Source organism: Wyeomyia smithii, chromosome 1, assembly GCF_029784165.1.
Source record: "Wyeomyia smithii strain HCP4-BCI-WySm-NY-G18 chromosome 1, ASM2978416v1, whole genome shotgun sequence".
Lineage (NCBI taxonomy): Eukaryota > Metazoa > Arthropoda > Insecta > Diptera > Culicidae > Wyeomyia > Wyeomyia smithii.
The window spans coordinates 11,192,344-11,217,047 of record NC_073694.1 but is presented as its reverse complement, the minus strand read 5'-3'; the positions used below and the strand labels follow the sequence as shown (position 1 = coordinate 11,217,047).

The 24,704-nt window shown below is 39.6% G+C and overlaps 3 protein-coding genes across 3 annotated transcripts; 2 read left to right on the top strand and 1 right to left on the bottom strand.

The window, feature by feature from the left end:
- The first annotated feature begins 120 nt into the window (after positions 1-120).
- On the top strand, positions 121-17,489 carry LOC129716567 (uncharacterized). The gene is made up of 3 exons (XM_055666402.1): positions 121-379; positions 16,832-17,096; positions 17,162-17,489. Exons 1-3 carry the CDS (start codon positions 121-123, stop codon positions 17,487-17,489), a joined length of 852 nt encoding a protein of 283 aa, XP_055522377.1.
- LOC129718358 (minichromosome maintenance domain-containing protein 2) lies at positions 17,341-19,061 on the top strand. The gene is made up of 3 exons (XM_055669068.1): positions 17,341-18,414; positions 18,464-18,693; positions 18,750-19,061. Exons 1-3 carry the CDS (start codon positions 17,489-17,491, stop codon positions 19,010-19,012), a joined length of 1,419 nt encoding a protein of 472 aa, XP_055525043.1. The 5' UTR covers positions 17,341-17,488; the 3' UTR covers positions 19,013-19,061.
- Positions 19,020-24,187, bottom strand: LOC129718357 (uncharacterized). Its single transcript, XM_055669067.1, has 3 exons — positions 20,676-24,187; positions 20,461-20,614; positions 19,020-19,622 (listed from the first exon to the last, which is right to left on the bottom strand). Exons 1-3 carry the CDS (start codon positions 23,383-23,385, stop codon positions 19,055-19,057), a joined length of 3,432 nt encoding a protein of 1,143 aa, XP_055525042.1. The 5' UTR covers positions 23,386-24,187; the 3' UTR covers positions 19,020-19,054.
- Positions 24,188-24,704: the final 517 nt, after the last annotated feature.

The following is a 24,704-nucleotide window of genomic DNA, read 5'->3' as shown; positions in this document are numbered from 1 at the left end:
CGGCGCAGCCGCCTATCACGGAACATCGCAGCATTCAAACTGTCACTTGCAGCAAAGCAACGTGGTGTTCATCGTTATTTACTTCGCGTGAGGAAAAAAAGCGTTTAGTAAAGTTTTTAAATGTCCACCTTTGACGACACTGGAAGGCGCATCTATTCGGACCTGTTTACCGAGTGCCACCTGGAGGGACTGAAAAAAGAGTTGCAGTTGCGTGAGCAAATCGTTCTGCTCATCCAGCGGACCGAGCTGTGGGAGCTCGTGCAGCAGGTTTGCAGCGGCTTTCACGAGCGCTACTTACAGGAAGGAAACGATCAAGATTTACTGCTGGGACCGCTGGTACTGCCGCTGTACATTGGATACGCGCCACTGCGGAAGTTTGGTAAGTGGAAAAGTGTTATTTATACTATACTGCCCATAAACGCATAAGAGTCACACTGCCAAAAACGTACAACTGAGTAATACGCAGTAGACGCAGGTAAACCATAGCATTTTTTCCTTCCCATGGATTCAATCAAAAAAACAAAAATTTAAAATAAGTATTCATCCGAGGTAAATATATTTGTGCAGAATACTCTTATATGCAATAAGGTTATTGTTGTTCCGATCAGTACACTTTATTTAATCTTTTAATGAAAGTTACCATGATTTTCTGCTAATTGGTTTTAGCTCTGAGCCTGTTATGCGTTTATTCGTAACGTGGGACTGACCAAAATCAATTTTTTTTTTGTTAATCCTGATTTTGAAGTTTAGAAAGAATGTATTTTTGATATATCAAATATTCAAAATAGTAGTTAGTTTAATGGAAAATAAAACGTTGAACGAAAGTGCTAAAAAACAACACAGTGAACTAATCTAAAACAAACTAAAAGTAAACAGAGAATAAACGATAGGAACACTGTTGCTGGATAGCAAAAGTAGCAAAAACAGAAACATGGACAAAAAAACATACTGACACACTTGCGAAGCGAAAAAATAATACAAAAGATAAAGAGAAAACAGTAAAAAATCAGAATTAAGAGCGAATGTCAGATAGAGTGGTGGGAAAAAATAGTTTTTACAGGGACTAAACACTCTTTTTGCCCAGAAGTTAAAAAAAACTACGGGTCGCTGTGGGGTCCACACAAAAAAAACTAAATTCTAAGTGAACGAAGGAAAAAACAAACACTGGTGATCATAGATATTAGGGTGGGGAAGCTTTATTTAGAAAAAAAAACGAAACTTGATAGCAGAAAGCCAAAATCAAGTTTTTTTTTTTGGTCGATTTGGAGCCCCAAACAATCCTAGATTAATCGGAAGTCGATTGGTTTTGTCTCCGCTTGGCGCATTGCATTTCAAATTTATATAGAGATTTTTCATCCTAAAGAGCTCAAAATGGCCCAAACCATAGGTTTCATGACTTTATATGGTAGGGTTTTCGATGCCCAATAACTTGGCCAAAGACACCAAAGAGCTTTACACCCTACTAGAGCCGTTCAAAGTTGATTATGTCGAAATTTATGTTGCAAATCATTTTTTCTACCAGTGTACCCGCGTCAGTCAGATTTCTATCAGAAGTAACCTTTGAAACACGTAGATTCTACCTACGCCTAGAATATTGACCTAAATTTGTTTGCTTGATCCAGCTGAGTGTATAAACTCGTTACGACAGGTTACTTCTGATGGGAATCATACTGACGCCGGTACATTGGTAATGTTGGCAGAAAACAAGATTTTTCGCATTTAAATTGACATACTCAACTTTTTGAACAGCTATAGCTCTTTCTAGGGACATTCTAGCTCTCCAGTGTCTTTTGCAAAGTTGTTAGGCATCTAAAATACTATATTTTAACATAATGTAGTACATTATTAGAGCATTATTGAGCTCTCTAGAAAGGTAAATGCAAAAAAGTAGGTTTTCCAATATAAATTTTCATACAAATTTAAAACGCAATGCGCCAAGCAGAGACAAAACCAATCGACTTTCGGTAAGTTTAGTGCTGTTTGGGGCCCGAAAATGAACCAAAAAACTTGTTTCTGAAAAATCGATCACTTTACCACCCTAATAGATATAGACCAAAACCAAGGAAACGTTTCAAAATTAGAAAAGAAAAAGCACAGACGTAACACTTTAGCCTAGCTCCATCGCAACAAAAAATGTTCATTTCAAATTTTCAATCGAATAATAGTCATCGCGCGAAAACGTCGTCTAGGGCGCTGTCATGCAATCTCATACATATTTTGTAGTTCCTCATTCGACACATGCAGTAACGTTGGCGCTGATGTCGAAATACATGACGAACACGAACAGCAGATGGTGCTAGTGTTACTAACGTAAACTACTGGAATCATCCAAACGATGATTTTATTGAAAATTTGTTCGACGTGTTATGTCTGTTAGTCTGTGGAAAAAGTAAACTTGAGTAAACAATGAAAAAAAAAATGAAATCAGTGGCCAAAATGATACAGCAACAAGAAAAGAGAAGAAACGTATAACTAAAAATATGAGCAGGAAATGAAAAAAAAGGTTGACAAGCGCAAATTAAAAAAGAATTTGGAAGTCATGAATAGATCATATAAATTAAAAGAAGATTCATCAACTAACGAACAGCAAGCTATTCCTAACGAACCTATCACTGCACGTTGTTTCACTCAGAGCATTTTCGTATTTTTTTTCAACTCGATGCACTCCAGCCACCGTTTTCTTTGACTGAAATAAGAAAAGGAACGATTCCTGTCAATGACGATTGTTTAGCTCAAAATCATTTTCAATGTAACGAATAGAAAACTCTCTAAGAACTGTATCGTTAAGTAATTAGCATTTTTTGAAAATCATTTACTCAAAAACGACTAAACTTCGTTTTGTGTGTATACTTGCAAAGGTTTGTTTACATGTCAAAGAAACGTTGTGCAATCCTTTTGTTTCAATTTAGTGGTTTGTTTTCGACATGGCTAGAATAAATCTTGAAACCAGAAAGAAAATTCTGCACACTTGGTGCTCCGAAAAGAACGTTACCTACAATCAAATAGCAAAACGCCATCAAGTGCACCACACAAGCGTGAAAAATTTTATTAGTAAGTATGGACACGAGTGTACTTTGAAGGATTTACCAAGATGCGGGGGGAGACCTGGTCCCAGTATGCCCGAGCTGGATGGTAAAGTGCTCGAGTACATTAAACTACATCGATCGGAATCAACGCGTGTTTTGGCCAAAAGATTCAAAACCAGCATTGGGATGATTCGAAGAATCAAGACTAGGCACTCTTTGAAGACGTATAAGAAGCGGAAGGTTCCAAAAAAGTCGGTAGAGCAACAATCTCGAGCCAAAACAAGGGCAAGGAAACTGTACAATCGGATTCTGGACAATTGGGGCAAGTACATCTTAATGGACGACGAAACATACGTTAAGCAGGATGCGAAAACACTTCCGGGACCGCAATTCTACACAAAATCAGTGGAGGAGGATGTGGACGATGCGGACTGCACAGTTGCGTTGGAAAAATTTGGACAAAAGGTCTTTGTTTGGCAAGCTATTTGCACTTGCGGTTTGCGGTCATCTATTTTTTTTTACGAAAGGTACAATAAATGCTCAAGTGTACCTTGATGAATGCTTGAAGAAAAGATTGCTGCCCCTCTATAAACAGCATAAGTCTCCCCCTCTGTTCTGGCCTGACTTGGCTTCTGCACACTACGCCAAATCTGTTCTACAGTGGCTTTCACACAATAATATCCAATTCGTCGAGAAAAACATCAATCCACCTAACTGCCCGGAGCTCCGACCAATTGAACGATTCTGGGCAATCGTGAAGGCGATCTTCAGGAAAGAGGGGACAGTATCCCAAACCATGGAAGAATTCAAATACTACAAGGTATACAGCCCTAGAGTTGTATGAAATGGTGACGTGGGACTAAACACTGTAATTAGGGGATTTTTTGCTACAAATTATACAGAGTTTGCATACAGAATCAATGTGTTTGCTCAGCGACTGTACGTATTTTTATTTTCAGCCTCCCCTGGAAATCAATTTTTGATATATATTCAACAACACTCGAAAGAATATCGTTCATATCTGACGATATTATGCCTGTAGTATTTTTTTGTGCAAACAACTTGTATTTGACAAGGCACAAGCATATCGTGCTTGTTGAAGAAGCACCAAGAATTTCTCATAATGCGTCAACGTCAGAATTAACTCTATATCCTCAAAAACCAAATCCAATAATACTTACGTTATCATAATGAATGGTTTTGTCTTATTTAACTCTAATTCAATCAAATCTTTAATATGGATCTTACTTTCAAAATAATATGGAAGCCCTTACAAAGGTTCATTAATTGGCAAACATAAAAAGATACACGCAAAACTTTTCCTTATTACTTTAGAAGCAATAGCGCAAAATTGCCTTTTGGGTAACAAACCTATTATTTAAAAGGCAATAAAATTCCTCCCCAGTCAAGTAACAACACATACTGCCATATATTTAGCACGTGTTACGGGAGTACGACTATCTAATAATGGTCGTTTCAACTACATGCAAGATTTTTTCTGGCGAAAACTGCTCCCTCTCCATCTCAAGCAAAAAAAAAAATCACACACCGTCGCATATGTTGCACATGTTACAAGTTTCTTCAATCTCCAATTCATTCGGTGTGCGTGAACTATACACGCATACGGAGAATACGGAGAAGAGAAAAAATATGACATCACGATCTCTAAACTGCGTTAGAGAAAAACAAAAACATTCGCTTTCCTGCAAGATATCTAAAACACATACTCATTGGTTCATGGAAACTTATTTGCACCAGTTTGAAAATACAATACTCGTGCCTATCCAGACAATATTCGCAGCTTCGGCAACTCTGGTCAGACAGTATTACATATTTCCATTTCAAGTAAACACTGGGGGACGAAACGAAAGTGTTTCTAATTAGACATTTGAGGTTGACGGTTGAGATCCTGATTATGTGTGGATGAAGGGGACAAAAATGAACCTGATCGTTGCATCAATACAAATGCAGCGAGTGAAGTCTTGCTAACACATGCATTGCGGTGCTTGGCTGAACATATCTCCTCCAGAAACACATACAAGCATGTGGCCGTCATAATTTTTATTACTTTTTGTTTGTTACTCTTTGTGTATAATGCGCAGTCATAAGACACAATAAGTAATAAAAAATTGCCCTATAGTAATAAAATGTTCCCCGTTTGCGTTGGGTGTATGTTAAACAAAATTATTAACAAGTTCCAGCAAAAAATCGTAGCAATCTACATGTCCCTTATATACGTTTTCCTGAAATCCATCCACGCCCCAGTCTAGTCCTGTTCCCTTCCGCCTACATCCAACCAAACGACAAGAACACCTTGAGACTCCGGATCCGGAAACAGCAACCAGACCCGCACGATACTCTCAGGGCCCGAGGGAGACAACCCAATATGCCAGTCCGTAACATCTTGGCCCAGTAGTGGAACATATTACATATGCTGCTTACCAATGGCAATGGAAAACCATCAAACAACAAACCAGTGCATTTAATGCAAAACATTCTAGCTTTAAGTTAGATTTAGTTTCAGCTCGTAGTCGGCAGCAAGGATAAACAATTTGCTTTTAGTTATTAAGATACTTTAGAAAGTAAGCTACCAGATATAATTGGCGTCGTTAAACAATAATTTGTATTTGTGCCGTGTCAAATAAATTATAAATGAAAAAAAAAATCGTAGCAATCCACAATTACATTTATATTTTTTGCTTGACAATTTTTTTCGTTTGCCTTCAACTACATTCGCTGTATTACGAAGACAGGTAATATACGTTTATTATGGTAAAGCCTAAAATAATAATATATCATCTGACAATTTTGAAATGTAAAACGAGATTCTGAATGAATCTTAGTAAATAAACAAAAAAATCACAAGCATTTGCAGGCTATTACTCTTCTATAAATGTATATATTTAGGAATTTACTCTTTCGATACTATTCGGTGACGATTATTTAGTGAATATCGAAGATAAAATAAATAGATATCCGTTGCAAAAATTTACAATTCTCGTTGAGTAATTTACTGCCTATGATCGCATAGATGTAACATTCGACATTTTATGGATTTCGTGCTTTTTATTGGGAAATGCTTAGAATAGTATTTACTTTTCACATCTAAAAAAATATGCTTATGTTTGTTTGAAAAAAGTCGTAAAAAATACCAAGTTGTTTTGTCACATAGCGTGAATAACCGCATAATTGTCACACTACTTAACTTTTCCAACTTTTTTGTCAAAAAAGTTTGCATCTGAATCCACATCTGCATCCTATGGAACGCGGAAGTTATGCTGGTCCGGTAACCAACCACCAGTGATCCGTTTCTGATGTTCAGCTCATGCTTGTTGAATACATGAAAAAAATCATTTTCCCTGTGATATATTCCAAAAATAGCTTGAAAGTAACGACATAAATGTATCATTGCGAAAATTTCAACCAATTCGACTTCGAGAATAATATTCAATGTATACATAGTGTAAAGTAGTGCTTTCTTCATGATACTAAGTTTAGCTAAAGTGTCTATTTGCAAGAATATATTAGAAACAATGCATTTAAGGTCAAAATATTAAAGTGCGATTTACTCGAACAAACAATTTTGCAAATGTTACAAATATGCGATTATGAGCAGTTTATGGTTATCATATTTATGAGATAAACTTTCAATCACCATCAACAGCAGCATTGCAGTTTTTCATCAATTGCACACGAATAGAAGTGTACGAATAAAAGTGTACCACTGCAATACGAATAGTACCGCTTCAGTACGAATTAGCGAACCTATACATTAGAGAAATGACAAGACACTCACCGTTAAGGCAACTGTCAACATCAAAACGGATAACGGCAATGCAAAATGATACAACTCGCCCGTTTTGATGTTGACAGTTGCCTTAACGGTGAGTGTCTTGTCATTTCTCTAATGTATAGGTTCGCTAGTACGAATAGAAGTGTACCGCTGAAATATACGAATAAAAGAGTACCACTGCAATCATAGACGACGAGAGACCTGCGGTTCTTTACTCCACTGGTACTGTTGCTTTTACCGGCATGTTTTCTTTCAAGACATCAGTTTTTATTAGGTTCTTCAGAAATTAACACGCAGGTTTGGAAATTGTTCAAGGATGGGTATTGTTTCAAACCTTTAGGAAAACGTTTACCTTCGAGACATCATATTAGTCTAAGCTCATGGAAGCAAAAATAAATTCACCTATTGGGACGGGGAGACTCTGTCAATTTTTATTTCGATATTGATACAGAGAATATCGCAGGGAACGGATGGTGTCCATGCATGTCGTCTGTGCTAGGAATGCTCGCATGTAATTGGTGTATTCGCGTAAATTTGTTATTGAAACTTTTTATCAATTTTACTGCTTAGCAATGAAATTAGAGTGATAATTAGCATATTACAAAATTGTTATACATGTTTTATCTATCCAACAACATATTGGTTATTGTTATCCATCGTGTGGTTATGCTGTTATTAACGTTTGAAATCTGACGCAACATTTGCCCGTTTCATTTACAATTTTACAGAATGCATCCCAGTATAGTAAACAAAGACGTAGTCCCACGTCAAAAAAATTGGACATCAGCATCCAGAAAATGCACTAAAGTGACTGTGCAGAATTTAATGAAAGGCATTCGGTCAAAAGTGCGTTCGTTTATCAGAAGATAAGTTTTTGATTTATGTAAGCCATTATATTGATTGTAACTGAACCAAACTTCAATAAACTGAAAACATGAAAAGAATTGTCAAGCCCTTTCAAATATAATCTACAAATAGATGTTGCTAATAACTTTTCGATACAGTCCCTAATTGTAGAAAAACAAGAAAAATTAAAATAAAAGTACATTTCTACACTCTACAAATAAGTGAATGTAAAATAGAAAAAAAGTAATCATTAGGATAACACTGGTTCACAAGAACGAGTCCTAGAGCTCAAAATGAACAAAAAAGAAAGAATAAAGTTTTTTAACAGTTCTGTGTAGAGGTACCAACCTAACAACCTCTAAAATGCATAAAAACGCAGAGTAAACAGTGGAAAATTAAAAAAAAACTTTAATGAATTTTAAAAACTATGTCATTCATAACAAAACTTAGCATAAACTTCAAAAACTGATAAAAACCTGAAGAAAAATTTCAGAACTAAAATATAAGAAACATAAAAAAATTAAAATAGCAAGGGCTTAGAAAATATTAAAAATAACCTGACATAGGTAAGATTAGCAAAACTGAAAAAACAGAATCTTCAAAAAATAAAAGAAAAAACTATAAAACCGAAAAGCAGAAATATATAGTAGAAAAAAATACTACACGAAAAGAAAAACAAAACGAGAAAATAGATAAATTGGTGAGAAGCGAAGAAGAGAAATAATTAGAAAGTGAAAGAGTTTAATTAACATAAAGGAATTAAAAAATGATAGTTGAAAATTAAAAAAAAAATAGTACGAACTGCAAAAAAAATCGCATATTCTAATAGTAGTAAAAATAAAAAACGGAACAAGCGATAAAATAAAGCATATTTAAATTTAAGAAACGGAATCAAACAGAATAAATAGCAGCCGAATAATAAACGAAAAACACATATCAATATGCAAATAGCAGAAGCATTGGACAAGCAATAAAAAATATAGAGAGGATATAACAAACACATTGAAAATTTGAAAATCAGGAACTGGCAGTGGAAAATAAAACAAATCAACAAAAAGTCAGAAAAACATTTTAAAAATATGAAAATATGTAAATACAAAATCATGGCAATAAAAAGAAAACGAGGGAAATGATTATGATATAATAAATTAATTAAAGATATGGCTGATACAAATTTCGAATTCTTTTTATGTCCAAGGTTATCAAAGTTAGCAGAGAGGGTGGCAAAAAAATGAATAACACCGAGACGAAAAAAAAAGAAATATCTTTGATCAAAGTTTGTGTGCAAGTTATAACGTTTGTAACTTGCACTCAAATAAATGTTGAAAAATAATACTTTATTATTATTATTATTATTTATTTCGCTTGCCTTTCGACGATACTCTCGCTGTCACCTGACTTGTCTGTTGCTAAATTAAGCATTTATGCTGTCGGAAAACCAATGAAATGAACAAAACGGTTTGAGCTTTTTTTTCTTCCCCTTCCAATATTCAAGATTTTTGAAGGGAGGGGGGGGGGGGGGGCTGACATAAAATGAAAATAAAATTTGTAACGGCATAATCTAAAAAAATAAATAGTAAATCAAGAAATCGAAAACATAAAAAACGGTAAGTTAAAAATTGTAAAAGTGACAAAATTGAAAATTAAGAAACTAACTACATAAATTGACTAAAAATGAAAAACGAAGACAAAAATATAGAAAATTCTAATTAAAATTAGATAATACCCAATTTGCCGTATTATTCGTGCATTAAAAAAACCTGAACACCCCTCGTTCAAGATTCGTGTTTAAAGTATCATTCAGTTGTGAAAAATGCGTTGAAGCAAGAGAGACAACGCATCAGAATTTCGCTCGCGAATCGCGAAAATCCAAAAACGGGAAAATTGTTGAATGTGGTCAAATCAAGCGTCGCCAAAGTTATAATAGGGTAGAAGCACCAGTTGTGGCCATGATAAAACAAAATTGATAGTTATGGAAAACTATCTTAAATTTCTTCTATTTTGAGGTTTCTTATTGAAACTGCTGATATTATTCGACAAGATTATTACGAACTGTAGCAAATGCTTATGCGTATTTTACTTTTTTTTTTAAGATAATTTGCAAGCTATTTTTTTCAGAGCATAGCTTTGTATAAGTTTGTATAACAACTTTTGTTACCAGCATCAGGCACAACTTACTACAGCACATGGATTAAAAATAGACTTTTTGGTATGATTTTTGTCTAACGTTTTTAACTGATCCATTTTTGGCCATATATCAATGCAATTTCATGATTCATAATCCTGATATTGGTCATATGTAAACAAAACCATGGTAACGTATTGGCGTTTAGGCGAAATAAGAAATGTACGGAGTTTTTCGTGTTGTTGTTGAGTCTAACATTAAGATAATTTGCAAGCTATTTTTTTCAGGGCATAGCTTTGTATAAGTTTGTATAACAACTTTTGTTACCAGCATCAGGCACAACTTACTACAGCACATGGATTAAAAATAGACTTTTTGGTATGATTTTTGTCTAACGTTTTTAACTGATCCATTTTTGGCCATATATCAATGCAATTTCATGATTCATAATCCTGATATTGGTAATGTAAACAAAACCATGGTAATGTATTGGCGTTTAGGCGAAATATGAAATGTACGGAGTTTTTCGTGTGGTTATTATCGCATGGGATATGTGAAATTACAAAACTGGTTTTTGATTATAAATATTGTATTACTACAGCACCGCTGTCTCACCGTTACAAAAAAAAATCCGTTTTCCATTTGATCAGATTATTTACAAAACTGTAACTTCAGTTGTATTTACCAAAAATTACGCTTCGGACTCTTAACCTGGTGACTATAGTAAGTGGCACATGAGTTACCGAGGTTGCTGTTAGCAAACAATACGAATAGTTTCTATGTGAAAATAGTAAAGAGCGGATCAATGACAAACGAATAACTATTATAGATCAATGATGTGATGTCAGTGTTATTAAATATCTCACTCATTTTAAATAAAATCCTAACTCGAAGTACTTTGCACTACTAGCTATGTGTGAATATGATATTATTATGAAGCTTGACTAATATACTGGCATTTCAGTTAGTTAAACAACAGGGATTTTCTGCTGATAAATAACATCTAGATGGTAAAGCCAAATTTTGAAACAACTTCGTGAAACTTCAACATTTCCGTGAATTGACCAAAATAGGAATTCCAAACGGCCAATTTAGAAATGCTATGGCCGAAATAGAAGTTTTTTAGTTGGAAAATATGTAAACAAAATAACAATTTATTGATTTAAACTCAATGTTAATGCAGAATATAGGCGAATTCATCCGATTTCCCCGTTAAACTGATTTTCTTACATATTTTTCAAAGGAAGAAGGACAAATATCTCTCATACATAACATACTATGACCAAAACCGGTCGTTTTACCCTAATGTTTGGTGAACGTTTGTTGCCCGCCAGGAAGACAAGATTGGGGTTAAATCAAAATCCAAAATCCGCAAAAAGGACGAAAAGAATGGCCGGCACTTTTAAGCGGAATATTAACCTTCCCGTCCGAGATGTCGCAAACAAACTGGGAGTGTCGTCTTCAACTGTGAATCTAGCTGAAAAACGAGCCGGAGTGTCGACTTAGACTCTCCCAACACACCAAAACCCCGCCCAAATAGAAATATACTGGGCTATCGCCAAGCGGAATGTAAAGAAAACACGAAAGACAGTTGTGAACGAGATGCGTGAACGAGTTCAAGGCTAACTAGCGTTCTGCGGTGAACAAAGTGTCCAAGAATGTTTTACAAAACTTGATGGAAGAAGGTAAGAGAAAAGTCCGGTAATTCGCATTCGATAAAAAAGGAGACTTGAGTACTTTATTCTGTACGAATTAAACATGAGAAAAAAAACATGACTTGATTTTTTAATTTACACAACATTTTTGTTTGACCAGGTTTTGACCGTAACACCCTTGAGACAAGAAGATAAAATGGGAAATAAAAAAAGTGAATAACTAAAAATAGTTTTCGAAAATAACATAGAAAACACAGCAAAAAGTAGTAATATGAAAAATTTGTACCCTACAATAAAAATCACAGGATGGTTGTGTGCAAAGCCACGACCGCAAGGTTGAAGTAGAATACTTTTACAAGAAAGATAACCCGGCTGCTTGCGTGTCAGTCATTTTTCCTAGTAAATAAATGTTGACCGCTCATTGGCAGTATTGAAAATTCTGTGCAAACGAAGTTGCAGTACTACTCAATTTCAGATTGCACATATAAATACGACCTCACTGAACAGGAGCGCGGCGCAAACAAGTTTCAACAGTCAGAGTATATGTACATGTGAATTCAAATTAAGATAATTAACTTTTGGTTAAAGCTCAGAACAAGAAAATATTAAATCTTCAATTCATTTGCTTGGTTGTCCTAAAAATGGTTCGATTTCTCCTACCTCTAGTAGAAGGCCCTTCTCCAGCGTCCCAACCAGAGGTTGGACACGTGTTACCTCTGGCTGCTTTCAAATTGACCTCCGTACTGGTGCTTGGTTTCTTCGATGCACTTCCCCCATGCTGGTCCTTCGCGCGTTTCCGAGCATCACGCTTGTATTTGGCGTTCATATATTTAGACGTAGCACTGAATACACTTCCGATGGATTTCTCAATAAATGCAATAAATGCACTCGTAGTCTCTTACCCGAGAATAATAAAACACTTCCAAGAAATGTTGCACTAGTGCCCATAATTCAAAAATTGGCTAATGTGCCGTAGGCATCGAATCGAGAAAAACGCCTTTGAAAATTTTTTATCGGTACAACATATTTTGACTGCTCATGACAACTTTTTTATTGAGTATGTCACCCTTCATATATGCTGGACCCTTGCCGTTGAGGTGAAACAGAGAAATCTGTAGAAAAATTCCATCCGCCACGTATTTTTAACACAGTAGCCGTTTTTTTTTTTCAATTATAAACGAAAGGTCAGTTGACAAAACGGTGTGCAATTCGGCTAATATCCATACGATGTGAATTATATCGTACTCGTTGGTGATGCAAATGGTTTTAAATTCAATAAAACAACACGGAAGCACAAGTGAGGATGAAAAGGACGATGAGACAATTGTTACGTGCGGCAATATAATATTATAACGAAAATATTATTATTCATGGTAATCTCACAATCCACTTTCCTATTTTTTCTCATCAAATCCAAAATGAAATCTGAATCTTATCTTTATTAATAATACTCCTAATCAAAGAGCTAAATATCATTTTTTTTTTTTAAATGTAAAGGTTTATGACAGAAGGAAACAGTCACACGTTTTGATCATTGGGTTTCGCAGTACAACAAATAAATTCTTGTAGCATCAAATATTCTTCGTGAAAAAGTCAAATTTAATGCAATGGCCTTACGATCGCTCACCTGTCGCCAGTAACCACCAAGCTACAACACACTTTCGAAAGTTGTAAGAAACACAGTTCAGTAATAATTATAATACACTGGTTCGTGAACATGCCACAGGTTCAAATTGGATATTGGATATTAGCCAAATTCTCAATTCTCGCGTAATTTTTTTCAAAGCGACCTATCTAACATTGAGGGACTCTCTTTGTTTACTTTATCTTTGATCGATAATTATGTTATTTTTTCCATATTTCATAACACTCAATGCATAGTAAGCAAGACAGTATTACTATCTCTCGATTAAGGGGAAGAAAGCTTAAAAAATATATATAATGACGACGTTATTAACGAAACAAAGTGAGAGAGGAGAGAATCTGTCATTGTTACTTAGGTCCCTTTGAAAAATTACGCGAGAATTATTCTGGATATTAGCCAAAATTGTTTCACGTTTGCTGCCTTCCCAAATGCATTTTTTGACAATCGGCTTCCGTAGGGACCTTGTTTAGGGTGTGTACCATCACGAGAAACTGTTTTCTCGATTTTGGTAAAAATGGCATATTAGCCAATTTTTGAATTATGGGCAGGACTAGTAAAAAGACAGTTTCCACGTGTTGTTACGTGCTGGAGCACGAAATCTATGTCTGTGATAGGGAACCTTCACGTTCACGAGGCATGATTGGAGAAACGCGTCTAATAATGCGGTAAAATTTTTAATGTCTTTTTGTGCAAATTATTGTACTCAGACAAAAACCTGTTTTGATTTGGATGAATTTTTAGTGAATAAACGTTATTCAAAGTTGGTCATGCTGATCGCAGCCTTTGCGCTGCCCCTACAGTGGGGGGATTACTAAATAAAGTAAAAATTGGACAACTACAACAGAATTTGATTGCATCCCGCACAGAATGTCTGCTTGTGTTGATGCCAGAAAATTATTAACCTTCAATTATTTTTTTATTTGCCTTGAAAAAAGCATTTTGCGGTTCAAAATCGGTTGCTAATTACAACCTTTGAGCTGCCCTAACATTGGGGGAATTAAGATACACGGACAACATGCACTGTGGAAGCTATTTCACATTCAGTAAATTAAACGGGTGCGACAAATTTAAATTGCTAGGATGCAACACAGAATACTTGCTTGCGTTGACAAAAATTATTAACTTTCAATGACTTGTTTATTTGCCTTCAAAAAGGCATTTTGATTTCCAAAATTGGATTTCCTGATGGCAATCTTCATGCTGCCCCAACACGGGGGAATAATGGCTGTCTGGCGACACACGCTGAGAAGAACCGCGCTGCTCCTGAGACGTGGCGACCAACCACAGGGCTAGTGCTGCTGCTAAGGAAGGACGACTGCTGTTGTCGCTGTCTAGAACTATTATGAGCGGCTCCGGCTGAAACAGGCTCTTATAGAGTGATGAAAATAGGAATGAATTATTTTTCGTAGGTGGTGGAATGATATAACTTGAAAAATATGTGTGACTTCATTCCGGCTCAGCGCGATCATTTGATAAGCTCCACCTCTTTTTTCAGTTTCTAAAGTTTTTCCTCAGTTTCGAAGCACGGATGCACAAAAATGATTTCTTGTCGAGCCGGACCGATAGCACTCTCATTGAAGCAACAAAATAACATGTTTTGTGTCGTGTTGTGCAGCTTCGTTGAAGAAAATGTTCCCGTCACCGTGTCGCATGTAAGCAGATTATTGCGTTCAGTAGACAGTAGATAGTGTATCCAGCGAATAAACACCGATGGTGCTCTCACACACGCAACGGTTTTAACCCGTATCTTATTGCTGCTTGTAACATCAAGCGATTTCGTTTGCTCGCTGTTGCGTGTTGCATCATGTTGCAACTTGGCAGCTGGGAGACGACGAAATTTTGTTTACGCTGATTGATTGAATCGTCTTCATATTAGCTCTGCATAGTCGAACTAACTGCTTTTGTGAATGCGTTCTAACAGGGCAGTTTATTATTCAATGTCGGTTATGCTGATCGCAGCGTTTGCGCTGCCCCTACAGTGGGGAGTTTGCTAAATGAAGTAAAAATTAGACAACTATAACAGAATTTGATTGCATCCCGCACAGAATGTCTGCTCGTGTTGATGCCAGAAAATCATTAACCTTCAATTATTTTTTTATTTGCCTTCAAAAAAGCATTTTGCTGTTCAAAATCGGTTGCTAATTACAACCTTTGAGCTGCCCCAACATTGGGGGAATTAAGATACACGGACAACATGCACTGTGGAAGCTATTTCACATTCAGTAAATTAGACGGGTGCGACAAATTTAAATTGCTAGGATGCAACACAGAATACTTGCTTGCGTTGACAAAAATTATTAACTTTCAATGACTTGTTTATTTGCCTTCAAAAAGGCATTTTGATTTCCGAAATTGGATTTCCTGATGGCAATCTTCATGCTGCCCCAACACGGGGGGAATAATGGCTGTCTGGCGACACACGCTGAGAAAAACCGCGCTGCTCCTGAGACGTGGTGACCAACCACAGGGCTAGTGCTGCTGCTAAGGAAGGACGACTGCTGTTGTCGCTGTCTAGAACTATTATGAGCGGCTCCGGCTGAAACAGGCTCTTATATAGGCCAAATAGCCTGTTTTCAATTGCAAGGTATATAATCCTGTCGACCGTGCTTGGGAAGCAAGCATATAACGACCAATCAGAGGTCGAATTTTTCGTTTTGACAAGGCTTGACTATTTTCAATAGTACAATAGTGTGAATAATAAAATCACAATTATCTTATTTTGGGAAGAATCTTAGAAGATTTTCCAATCTATTGCTGCAAGAACGAAGGAAATCCATCGAATACTAACCGATTAATTAGCATTTGAAATTGGACATATTTTTCACTTTTTTCGGTTTTAGATTTTCATTTCACATCCCTATGTAGCCGAATTTCCTGAGAGAAGTATTCTACTTCAAAAAAAACCGAAAAAGTAATATGAAAATGCAGTTAAAAAAGTTTAGAAAACCTGGAAAAAGAGCTAATAGAGGAGTGAAATTTCCGAAACGAAAGTAATAAATTCAAAATTGAAAAAAAAAAGAAAATTGAAGAGACAAGTTGAGAAATTAAAAACGGAAAACAAGTTATTATCAATATGAGAAAAGCCTTGAAAAAATGAAAAAGGTAAAAAGAGAATGCAAAATAAGAAAACAAAATATAAGAAAAATAGAAAAAGGAAAGCCTAACAACTAAAGATTAAAAATATAGGAAAATATTGATCTACACAAATAGACCAAAAACAAAATGAAAACTACTGAACATTTCTAAATTAAAACAAAATAAAAAAGTTGAAGTAAAGGGAAAAAAACCAAATCACGGAAAAATGAAAATATTAGGTGCGCAACTAAGTTCTCGCTTTGCTGCTGTAAGTGAAACACTCGTGACTGGTTCCGTGGCCTCGAAGAGGATAATTTCGACGACTATTCTCGTGAAGAAAGGCCAAAAACCGTTAAAGATACTGCGATGGAGAAATTGTTCGATAAGGATCTAGGCCAAACGCGGAAACACCTTCTTTGGTATTGGGAGTTACCCTCCAAGCCATTTCCGAGGGATCGCATACTTTTTCTCTTTCTAACTAAACAGAAATAAAGTAAAAAGAAAACAGAGACCATCATATAATATTTTTAGTTAACACATAATGGAAAATCAATGTCCAAAAACAATTAAATGGGTCAAAAATAAACCGGAGTTTGAGAAGAGTAAACTGCGATAAGGTCAAATTGAACAAAAACCTTTTGAGTGACGTTTGCTTCTTTCTTTCAGACGAAAAACTGCTCACCAACATCATCCAGGAACCAATTCTATACGAACGAATTTTCCGTGAGGTCATCTTAAGCATTGCCAACACCTTCTTCAGCCGTCTCGAGCCACCCTTTCGGATCCGCCTCGAGCAGGTCTACTGCAGGTTGCGACTGAAGCTGCCCTTGGAGGAACAATATCTGTTCCGCACTCACCCACAGAACGTTTCTATTGGACTGACCGTGCTGCACGGCGTAGTGCAAGCCTTCAGTTCTGGCCAAAAGTACATGTAAGTAATAAATTTCTCATCCAAGTTTAGCGTTGATAAAAAAATAATGACCCAACTGTAAACAGCCTCCAATCGGTCTGGGTCTGCCCAGACGATCCCTACTCGGTAACAATCACGGGTGAGGTCAAACGAGTCCCAAAGTGCGACGATTGTGGCTGCCCACAGCAGGAACATCAACGCATTCGAGCCGTGTCCGATTTCTGCACCGTGCGAGTGTTCGACGTTGACAGTCTGCGTACACCGACCACCGTTGGGCGCATCTTCCAAAGCATTTCGGTCCGCTTGGCGGATGATTTGAGCCAGCAACTGCGGCTTGGTTACGAGTACGCTTTTACGGGAGTTTTCAATTCGTTGAGTCAACTGTTCAACGCGTGGCAGGTGGAGAAGCTGTGATGGATGCTACTGCGGTTGGTTTGGTTTCCGATCCCGATGAGCTGCGGGAGGTGTCTCGGGTAGCCGTTGTGGGGACTTCTCACGGGAGTAATGCGTACGGGGAGTTCGTTTCGCAGGAGGTTTTCAGTCAGGTGGAGCCAACTGATTGCTTAAAGGTGGAAATCGGTGAGGATGAGTTGAACGTTTTGATGACGTGGGAACCTTCGCCTCCGGCCGAAGGTAATTCTAGTGGCGATTCGGATGCAACTTTTGATTCAACGATGGTGTTCAGTATGAAAAGCACTCAAGGGTGGACGTTACCAGAGCAATACACATGCAGTGAAATCAAGCAGGAGGACTCTGAAGCGAGCGTTACATCAGTGTATCAAGAGTTATCCACCATTCCAAGCTCGATCCGTGAACTGTACACCTCAGTAACCGAAAAGTACAGCGATTTCTGTTTCTCGTACATGCTGGCGGCGCAGCTCTGCCAGGATGAGGTGCCCGCTAGTGCTTACAATAGTCTTAAGCTAAGTCTACTGCTAAGCATAGCGTCAATTCAAAAGTCCAACCAAATTCAACCGTTCCACGTGATCGCTTTGGGTGCCGACACGGCCATCTCGCACAGGTTGATGTCCTCGATCGGGCAGCTGGCGCGTCGCTTCGCCACCGGAATGCTCGATCCGCTGGCCGGCGGTCACGTGTTGGACGATAACTTTGTCGAGTGCGGTGCGACGACGCTGGCTCGTACCGGCGTTTGCTATATCGGCGATTGGGCCATGCAGAAGCCGAGTAACTCGATCCGGCTGCTGCGTGAGATCGAATCCGGGTTGGTAATCATTGAGAATCATGCCATCACGTATCCGCTGGAGTGTGCTATTTGGACCAGCTGGAATTATTCGCACAAAGCCAAACAGGATCTGAGCACGGTGTTGACTTTCTTGAAGTGAGTTTTGTTAGCGGTGGTAATTAAAGATTAACAGGTTTTTTTGTAGTACCTTTGGAATCCCGATTGTTCTACCGGAGGAAACACCGTCTTCGGTGATTGATTTCATTTTGGAACGATCCCTCGCCAGCTTCGAACCAGCGGATCAGGCGGTGCTCGTTAGTGGAACTGACGTTCGACAGTTTTTAAAGCTGATGTACCATCAGGAGGTTAGCTTCACGGAGGAAGCTGAAAAGCTACTGGGGGATTATTTTGTGACTACAAGACTAACCGTGCCAGGTTCGAGGGTTCAATTTAGTTTGAAACATTGTCTAATGGATAATTTCTACTTCTAGAATCACTAACGCAGGCTTCTTTCCTAGCGCTTCGCAAACTAACGGAAGCTCATGCGCGTGTCTGCTTCCGGAATGTGGCCACCCGCTTGGATGCCGTAGTGGCTGTGATGATCTGTGAACGCTTTATTCACAGCGTTTCCTCAAACCCGGGGAATGCAGCTCCGCTGCAGAGCAGCTTTACCAACTTCGACGAACTGGAACAGTATTTGGTCCGATTCGAGTGCTGGTTAAAGGAGTTTCTCAGAAATTCAACACCTCGCTAACGCCTACAACTACTCTAATTGTACATTTCTCCAATACTTAATCTAAATATAATCCACCATTCCCTTGAGTATCTCGATCGTATCCTTGGCCGTGCCCTCAATGTTGGAAGGAGGCAACAGGAAGCCGTGCGTTCCCGTATCTGGCAGTTCAAGGGTATAGCTGTACTTAATCCCAGCTTCATATCTAGCAAACTGTGCTGAAGTGCCCGATCTCGGATGGAACATTTCACTTTCGGGCGTCACTCGGTAGGAACTGTCACTTCCGGAACCACGCAACGCTTCCACCCCAACGGCGGCCATCTCGTGAACGTCGCTGAATCGCTCACCCTCAACCAGCGGCCGTTTCTCGTCCGGAAAGCTGATCGTCTGACCGTACGATTGCAGGGAAACGTAAATCTGAATGTTTCGTCGGCCGTTTAGCAAAAATTTGCTCAGCGCTCGCGCTTCCGGCTCGGAGAAGGCCTTGTGGCCGGAGTAGTACTCACTGCAGACAGCCCGCGAGGCACCCTCCTGGTTCCAACGGTGATCCCAGTTGCGATCCAGATCCACTCCGTAACAGGACTCGCTCGAGTCGACGACCAGCGAACTCTGCGCTTGCAGCCAGTTTAACCTGAAACAAAGTGGTGAAAGGAAGTCGCTAAAAGCTTGAGCTAGAAAACTTACATTTTAAGTTTAGTAAAGCGGGCAATGTATGTAGTTTCGCGGGAATGCTAAGATGAACGGGAATAGGAGGTGTGACTAGAATTAGAAAAAAATTTTCCCTCGTCCAGACGGGACTAGAACCCGCAATCTCCGTTGTCTCCGGCAAGGTGTTTTGGCCAATTAAACTACTGGGTAAGGGTAACTCTTCCTAAGACCAATGTCGAATCACCCTCTACTATTGTGTTCCCGCATCTCAGCACGCCGCGATGAAACTGCACACACTGCCCTGTGGAAGTTTATTTCTGTCTACTGAGAGAGTGGTCTCTTTACGCACACTATGTATAATGACTTATTATATCTACAGCGTTCCATGGGAGTTGGCCACCAACTGACGTGTCTCATCGCTTGCGCCGCTGTAGATATAATAAGTCATTATACATAGTGTGCGTAAAGAGACCACTCTCTCAGTAGACAGAAATAAACTTCCACAGGACAGTGTGTGCAGTTTCATCGCGGCGTGCTGAGATGCGGGAACACAATAGTAGAGGGTGATTCGACATTGGTCTTAGGAAGAGTTACCCTTACCCAGTAGTTTAATTGGCCAAAACACCTTGCCGGAGACAACGGAGATTGCGGGTTCGAGTCCCGTCTGGACGAGGGAAAATTTTTCCTAATTCTGGTCACACCTTCTATTCCCGTTCATCTTAGCATTCCCGCGAAACTACATACATTGCCCGCTTTACTAAACTTAAAATGTAAGTCAATATGACAAAAAATGAAATTAGTTCGTAAAGAAGAAAACTTACGCCGACGACAAAATTCCCGAACTTTGAGCTTCCTTATGTTTGGATCGAGTTTTCCGCCACATTCGATCGAACTCGTGGCTGTATTCGTATCCATCCGGGTTCAAAACCGGTAGAATATACCAATCCAGTGATTTCACATTTTCCAGTTCGGTATCTGCGAAGGAAAACAAACCGAGTGAGTACCAATTTTATTATTTTTGGTCCGTGTTACAAACCATTACTAGCAATCGCCTTCGTCAGTGCATCCAGTATCCAGGTGGCAACACTCGGACCGATCCACTGCTGCCCGTGAGCTCCCGCCTCGATAAACAGCGCTCCACGTGAACCTTTTCTCTTTTTACCTTTTTTAAGCTTAGAACCCTTCATGTACTTCGAATTGCTCAGCTTCCCTTCACTCGATCGGCGCTTCTCATCGAACCGAACCCGCACCACCGTCAGTGGACGTGCCTCGTAGCTCCTTCCGATATGAATCAGCTCCACATTTCGGGGGAACCTTCGTCCCAAATAGTTCAGAAACTTCACAATATCCCCATACCGATGATATCGGTACCAAGTCAACGGATGACCGTGCAAAACTTCATTCTCAATCTGCTCCCTCCGAGTCATCTTAGGATTTTCGTACAGAATCGCCTGTCCCAGATCCCTAATCGCAACTTCCCGTGCGATTTCTTCGTCTTGTAAATAAGTGGCCATCGTTTCGAGCATATGAGGGGGAACCAGAATGTCGTTTGCACCCCGCAGGCTCGGACCTTTCCACCACTGCAGTTTAACGCCTTCCGGTGATACGCGGTATTCCTCTAGAAAGCGAACGTTCTCCGCGGATCGCGGGAAAACACGCCACAGCTGGTAGCCGCTGTAGTAAACTTTGGTCGGTTTCCCGAGATGCGTTGTCGAAGCCGCTTTTGTCGTTCTCGGTGCTCGAGTGGTGGTGAAGACGTGCTGCGCGATTACGCTGAACCAATTTTCCGGCTTCTGAAGGGGATCCGTGGACGGCAGGAAGGGGATCAAGGGTTTTTGGGTTGATGGTGATGGTGGTGATGTGGCAGGTCCTCCAAACAAGTTCGGAAACCATGCTGATTCGGTAGGAGCCGGGGCAGTCGTAGTCGTTTGGGTGGATTGAGTCGTATCGTCAATTGAATCCCATGACCACGGGTTGAAAAAGTCCCAAGGCATCAGGAATTGAAACCAGTCGCCGTTGGAGTTTTCTTCGGTGACGAGACTCGGATCCGCAGTTGGAATTTGATTCTCCGGAGCTGGGTCCTGTATTTCATTAAACATGTAGGAGGGATAGTGATACCACGGTTGTTGCTTCTCTGTAGAGTCTGCTATTCGTTCGATCTGAGTCTGTTGATCGGTGCTACGAGTTGGTCGCTTTCGAAGATCTAACATTCTCGGGGTCGTACTACGTGTTTCCTCATAATCATCATATTCCACCGCGGTACGCGGTCTAAACCCCAACGATCTCACAAATCGTCCTAAGGATGAAAACATCCTTGTGAAAAAACTACCACCACCGTCCGATTCTTCCTCGCTGTCCCCTTCATCATAATCGTCCTCCTCACTATAATCTTCCACACTAGAGGGCTTCTTGCGGTGCTTCAATTTCACCGAATCCATAACCTTATCACTTGCGTCACCGTAATCGTATTCTTTTTCCAGTCCCACCTGATTACCCACGGCTTCATCACTTGCACTGTCCTCTTCACTACCTTCCTCTTCCTGACTACCGTCATCTTCGTCATCATCTTCATCGTCATCTTCGTAACTGGTATTCGCGAACCCTCCATAGTAATCACCATCCTCTGCTTCATCCGATTCACTTTCCTCACTACTTTTGTCCTTATCACCGGACAACGCGGCAGCCGCCGCAGGCGGTGAAAACGGCAGCGTTGCTGGCGTAGCCGGCGAATACTCACTAGTCACATGAATATTAGTCGTCAGCTTATTCTTAGTCGTCGTTTCGTCCCCCAACGTAACTCGCTTCGAGGTCCCCTGTTCGTACAGCTTAGACGACGTCAGAGCTACCGGTACAGGACTGGGCATGGTCACCACCACAGCATCCGAATGTCTCGAATCTCGCTTCGTCTTCTTACTGCCCACCTTCTTGGACTCGTCTTCCTCAACTTCCTCCATCGAAATGTACTCACTCGAGATAAAGGCATCGTGCATGTAGTTGTAGAAACTTTCCAACACACCCCCGAGCGAGCTGACGACCGGTGGATAGACGTACACAACCGGACGGGATGTTTTCCTGACCGTTTTTAACTGCTTGCGACCCTGTTTGGCGCTGGTTCGAGCGCTTCGAGTCGTGGTAGTTGTCCTCGGCAGCGGAGTTGTCGACGTGTGGATCGGAGTCAGCGTGCAGTTGATGGTGAAGTACTTGCGCAGCAATTCTATCGTTTTCTTGGTGAGCTTGGTTCGATTCTTCACAGGTTCCACCTTGGTTTTGGGCTTCTTCAACCTCCTAACCGGTCGAACGGTGGTCGTCGTCGTAGCTTTCGTGGTTTGTTCCACATAGTAATCCCCCTTATAGAACGGAGTGGTGTTATTCAAGGTGTTCTCCACTGATGACAGATCATCGGCATAACGCCAAGTTGTTGCCGTAGGCTCTTCCGTAGTTGTACTACTCCGAAAAATCGATGGTAGATAGGTTTTATTTTTACCCCACAACAAATCTATATACCCAGCGGGGTCACTACCCACCAAGTATTGATAGTACTGCACTGGATTGGTGAAATTCTCCCTGGTAAGTAGATCCGTCTTCGTCACCACCGTCTTAATCCCCTCCGTTGGATTCAGCAGCTGTATCCTATCCAGATCGATTTTATCGATCTTATGATTGTTCACGTAAACCCCGTTAAGCGCCGCCACTGGACCCAAAAGCGTCCAAAAAAACACCAGCTGCACGCAGCACGGAAAGCACATTTTCCGTTCCGATCACAACCAAAGCCACGCATAAACTAACCTTGATTTTTCTTGGGGAGCTTTTGCTTTGGGATATTCAAAACGCTAACCAGAACGCAATGAACCGTAACGTCGCGCGAGCGCGCGCGCCACGGTTGAGCCCGAATCGGTTGACAGGCTTTCTGGAGCTTTGAGACAGCTGTCGCCAGTGGGAACCGATCGCGATATGTGAACTTGCGGATGCGCTCCAGTTCTTTACACATCAGTCACATGGGGTTAATCTGCTTGAGGATCGTTTTGCCCCCCCAACTCGAGAGTGCACTGCACTCAGTTAAGCAAATTCGATTTTGTTTTCACGATAAGGGGAACCGGTAATAAGGGTGCGACGGATTCGGTCGATCATTAGTTCGGGTAGGGCGAAAGTGATAGTTTGTTTTTGCTTTGTTTTCTAGAACAAGCGTCGAAATGCGCGCAGAGTTGATTTAGCGTTTTGCGCGCGGGAAGCTGGAAAATCGGCAGTGAAAGTTTTCGTCGTCGTCGTCGTCGTCGTTCGGAATTTTCTTTGCCCTTCGCAGGTGTTTGTTTATCTTGAACAGGTCGTTGCAATAAATTGGTTATAGGCTCAAAATATTACAAGAGTTGGCAGTGAACAATATAATAATTTGGAGATAGTTGCCTAAAACTTGACAGTATGATATGAAATATTGAATTATTTTTTCCCCTTTTTTGACAAGTAGGTTTAAATCCCTACGAATGATAAGTCCTAACTGCGAAAGCAAACAAATCCTAACAATTAAAATTACAAATTTCTAACAGTGTTGAGAAGTCACCATTTGTGATTGGACACACATACTCATTATTTACTAATATTTATCATATATACTTACTAACAACCCCCCAGCCCCCTTTAAAAAAAATTTAAAAAAAAAAACAATTATGTTCATTTTCACTCAAAAATGTAGCTAGTTTTCTGCATTCTTCCATGATATTTTAAGTATTCACAACAACCTTACATTATCTTTTATTTTAATATCGATTGTTCTAGCTTTAAGGTACCTAAATGTTGTTTCACATGTAATTTTACAATATTATGATCATCTTTTGTGTTTAATTTTTAGGACTTTGGACGCATGCAACTTTACCAACCATTCCGGAGGTGGTAATACCTATGCGTCGATAAATAAAGTAGTTGCTTTTACCGAAGTCAACAAACATTTCGGCTGATTTTTCATCAGCTGAGCTTTCAATAAGCAATTCGGTTATAAAATTATTAAACGAGCGCTCGGTGTACTTTGTCCCATTCCTTAGAGAAACTGAGTGCAGGTTTTTCAGGATGTTTA

Bases quoted from the DNA above. Each gene is read 5' to 3' on its own strand.
- LOC129716567 (XM_055666402.1), top strand. From the start codon at position 121: ATGTCCACCTTTGACGACACTGGAAGGCGCATCTATTCGGACCTGTTT. The intron at 380-16,831 runs GTAAGTGGAAAA...TCTTTCTTTCAG, and splicing joins CGCGCCACTGCGGAAGTTTG to ACGAAAAACTGCTCACCAAC. The intron at 17,097-17,161 runs GTAAGTAATAAA...AACTGTAAACAG, and splicing joins AGTTCTGGCCAAAAGTACAT to CCTCCAATCGGTCTGGGTCT.
- LOC129718358 (XM_055669068.1), top strand. From the start codon at position 17,489: ATGGATGCTACTGCGGTTGGTTTGGTTTCCGATCCCGATGAGCTGCGG. The intron at 18,415-18,463 runs GTGAGTTTTGTT...GTTTTTTTGTAG, and splicing joins ACGGTGTTGACTTTCTTGAA to TACCTTTGGAATCCCGATTG. The intron at 18,694-18,749 runs GTTCGAGGGTTC...TTCTACTTCTAG, and splicing joins TACAAGACTAACCGTGCCAG to AATCACTAACGCAGGCTTCT.
- LOC129718357 (XM_055669067.1), bottom strand. From the start codon at position 23,385: ATGTGCTTTCCGTGCTGCGTGCAGCTGGTGTTTTTTTGGACGCTTTTG. The intron at 20,615-20,675 runs GTTTGTAACACG...TTTCCTTCGCAG, and splicing joins GAAGGCGATTGCTAGTAATG to ATACCGAACTGGAAAATGTG. The intron at 19,623-20,460 runs GTAAGTTTTCTT...ACTTTGTTTCAG, and splicing joins TCGGGAATTTTGTCGTCGGC to GTTAAACTGGCTGCAAGCGC.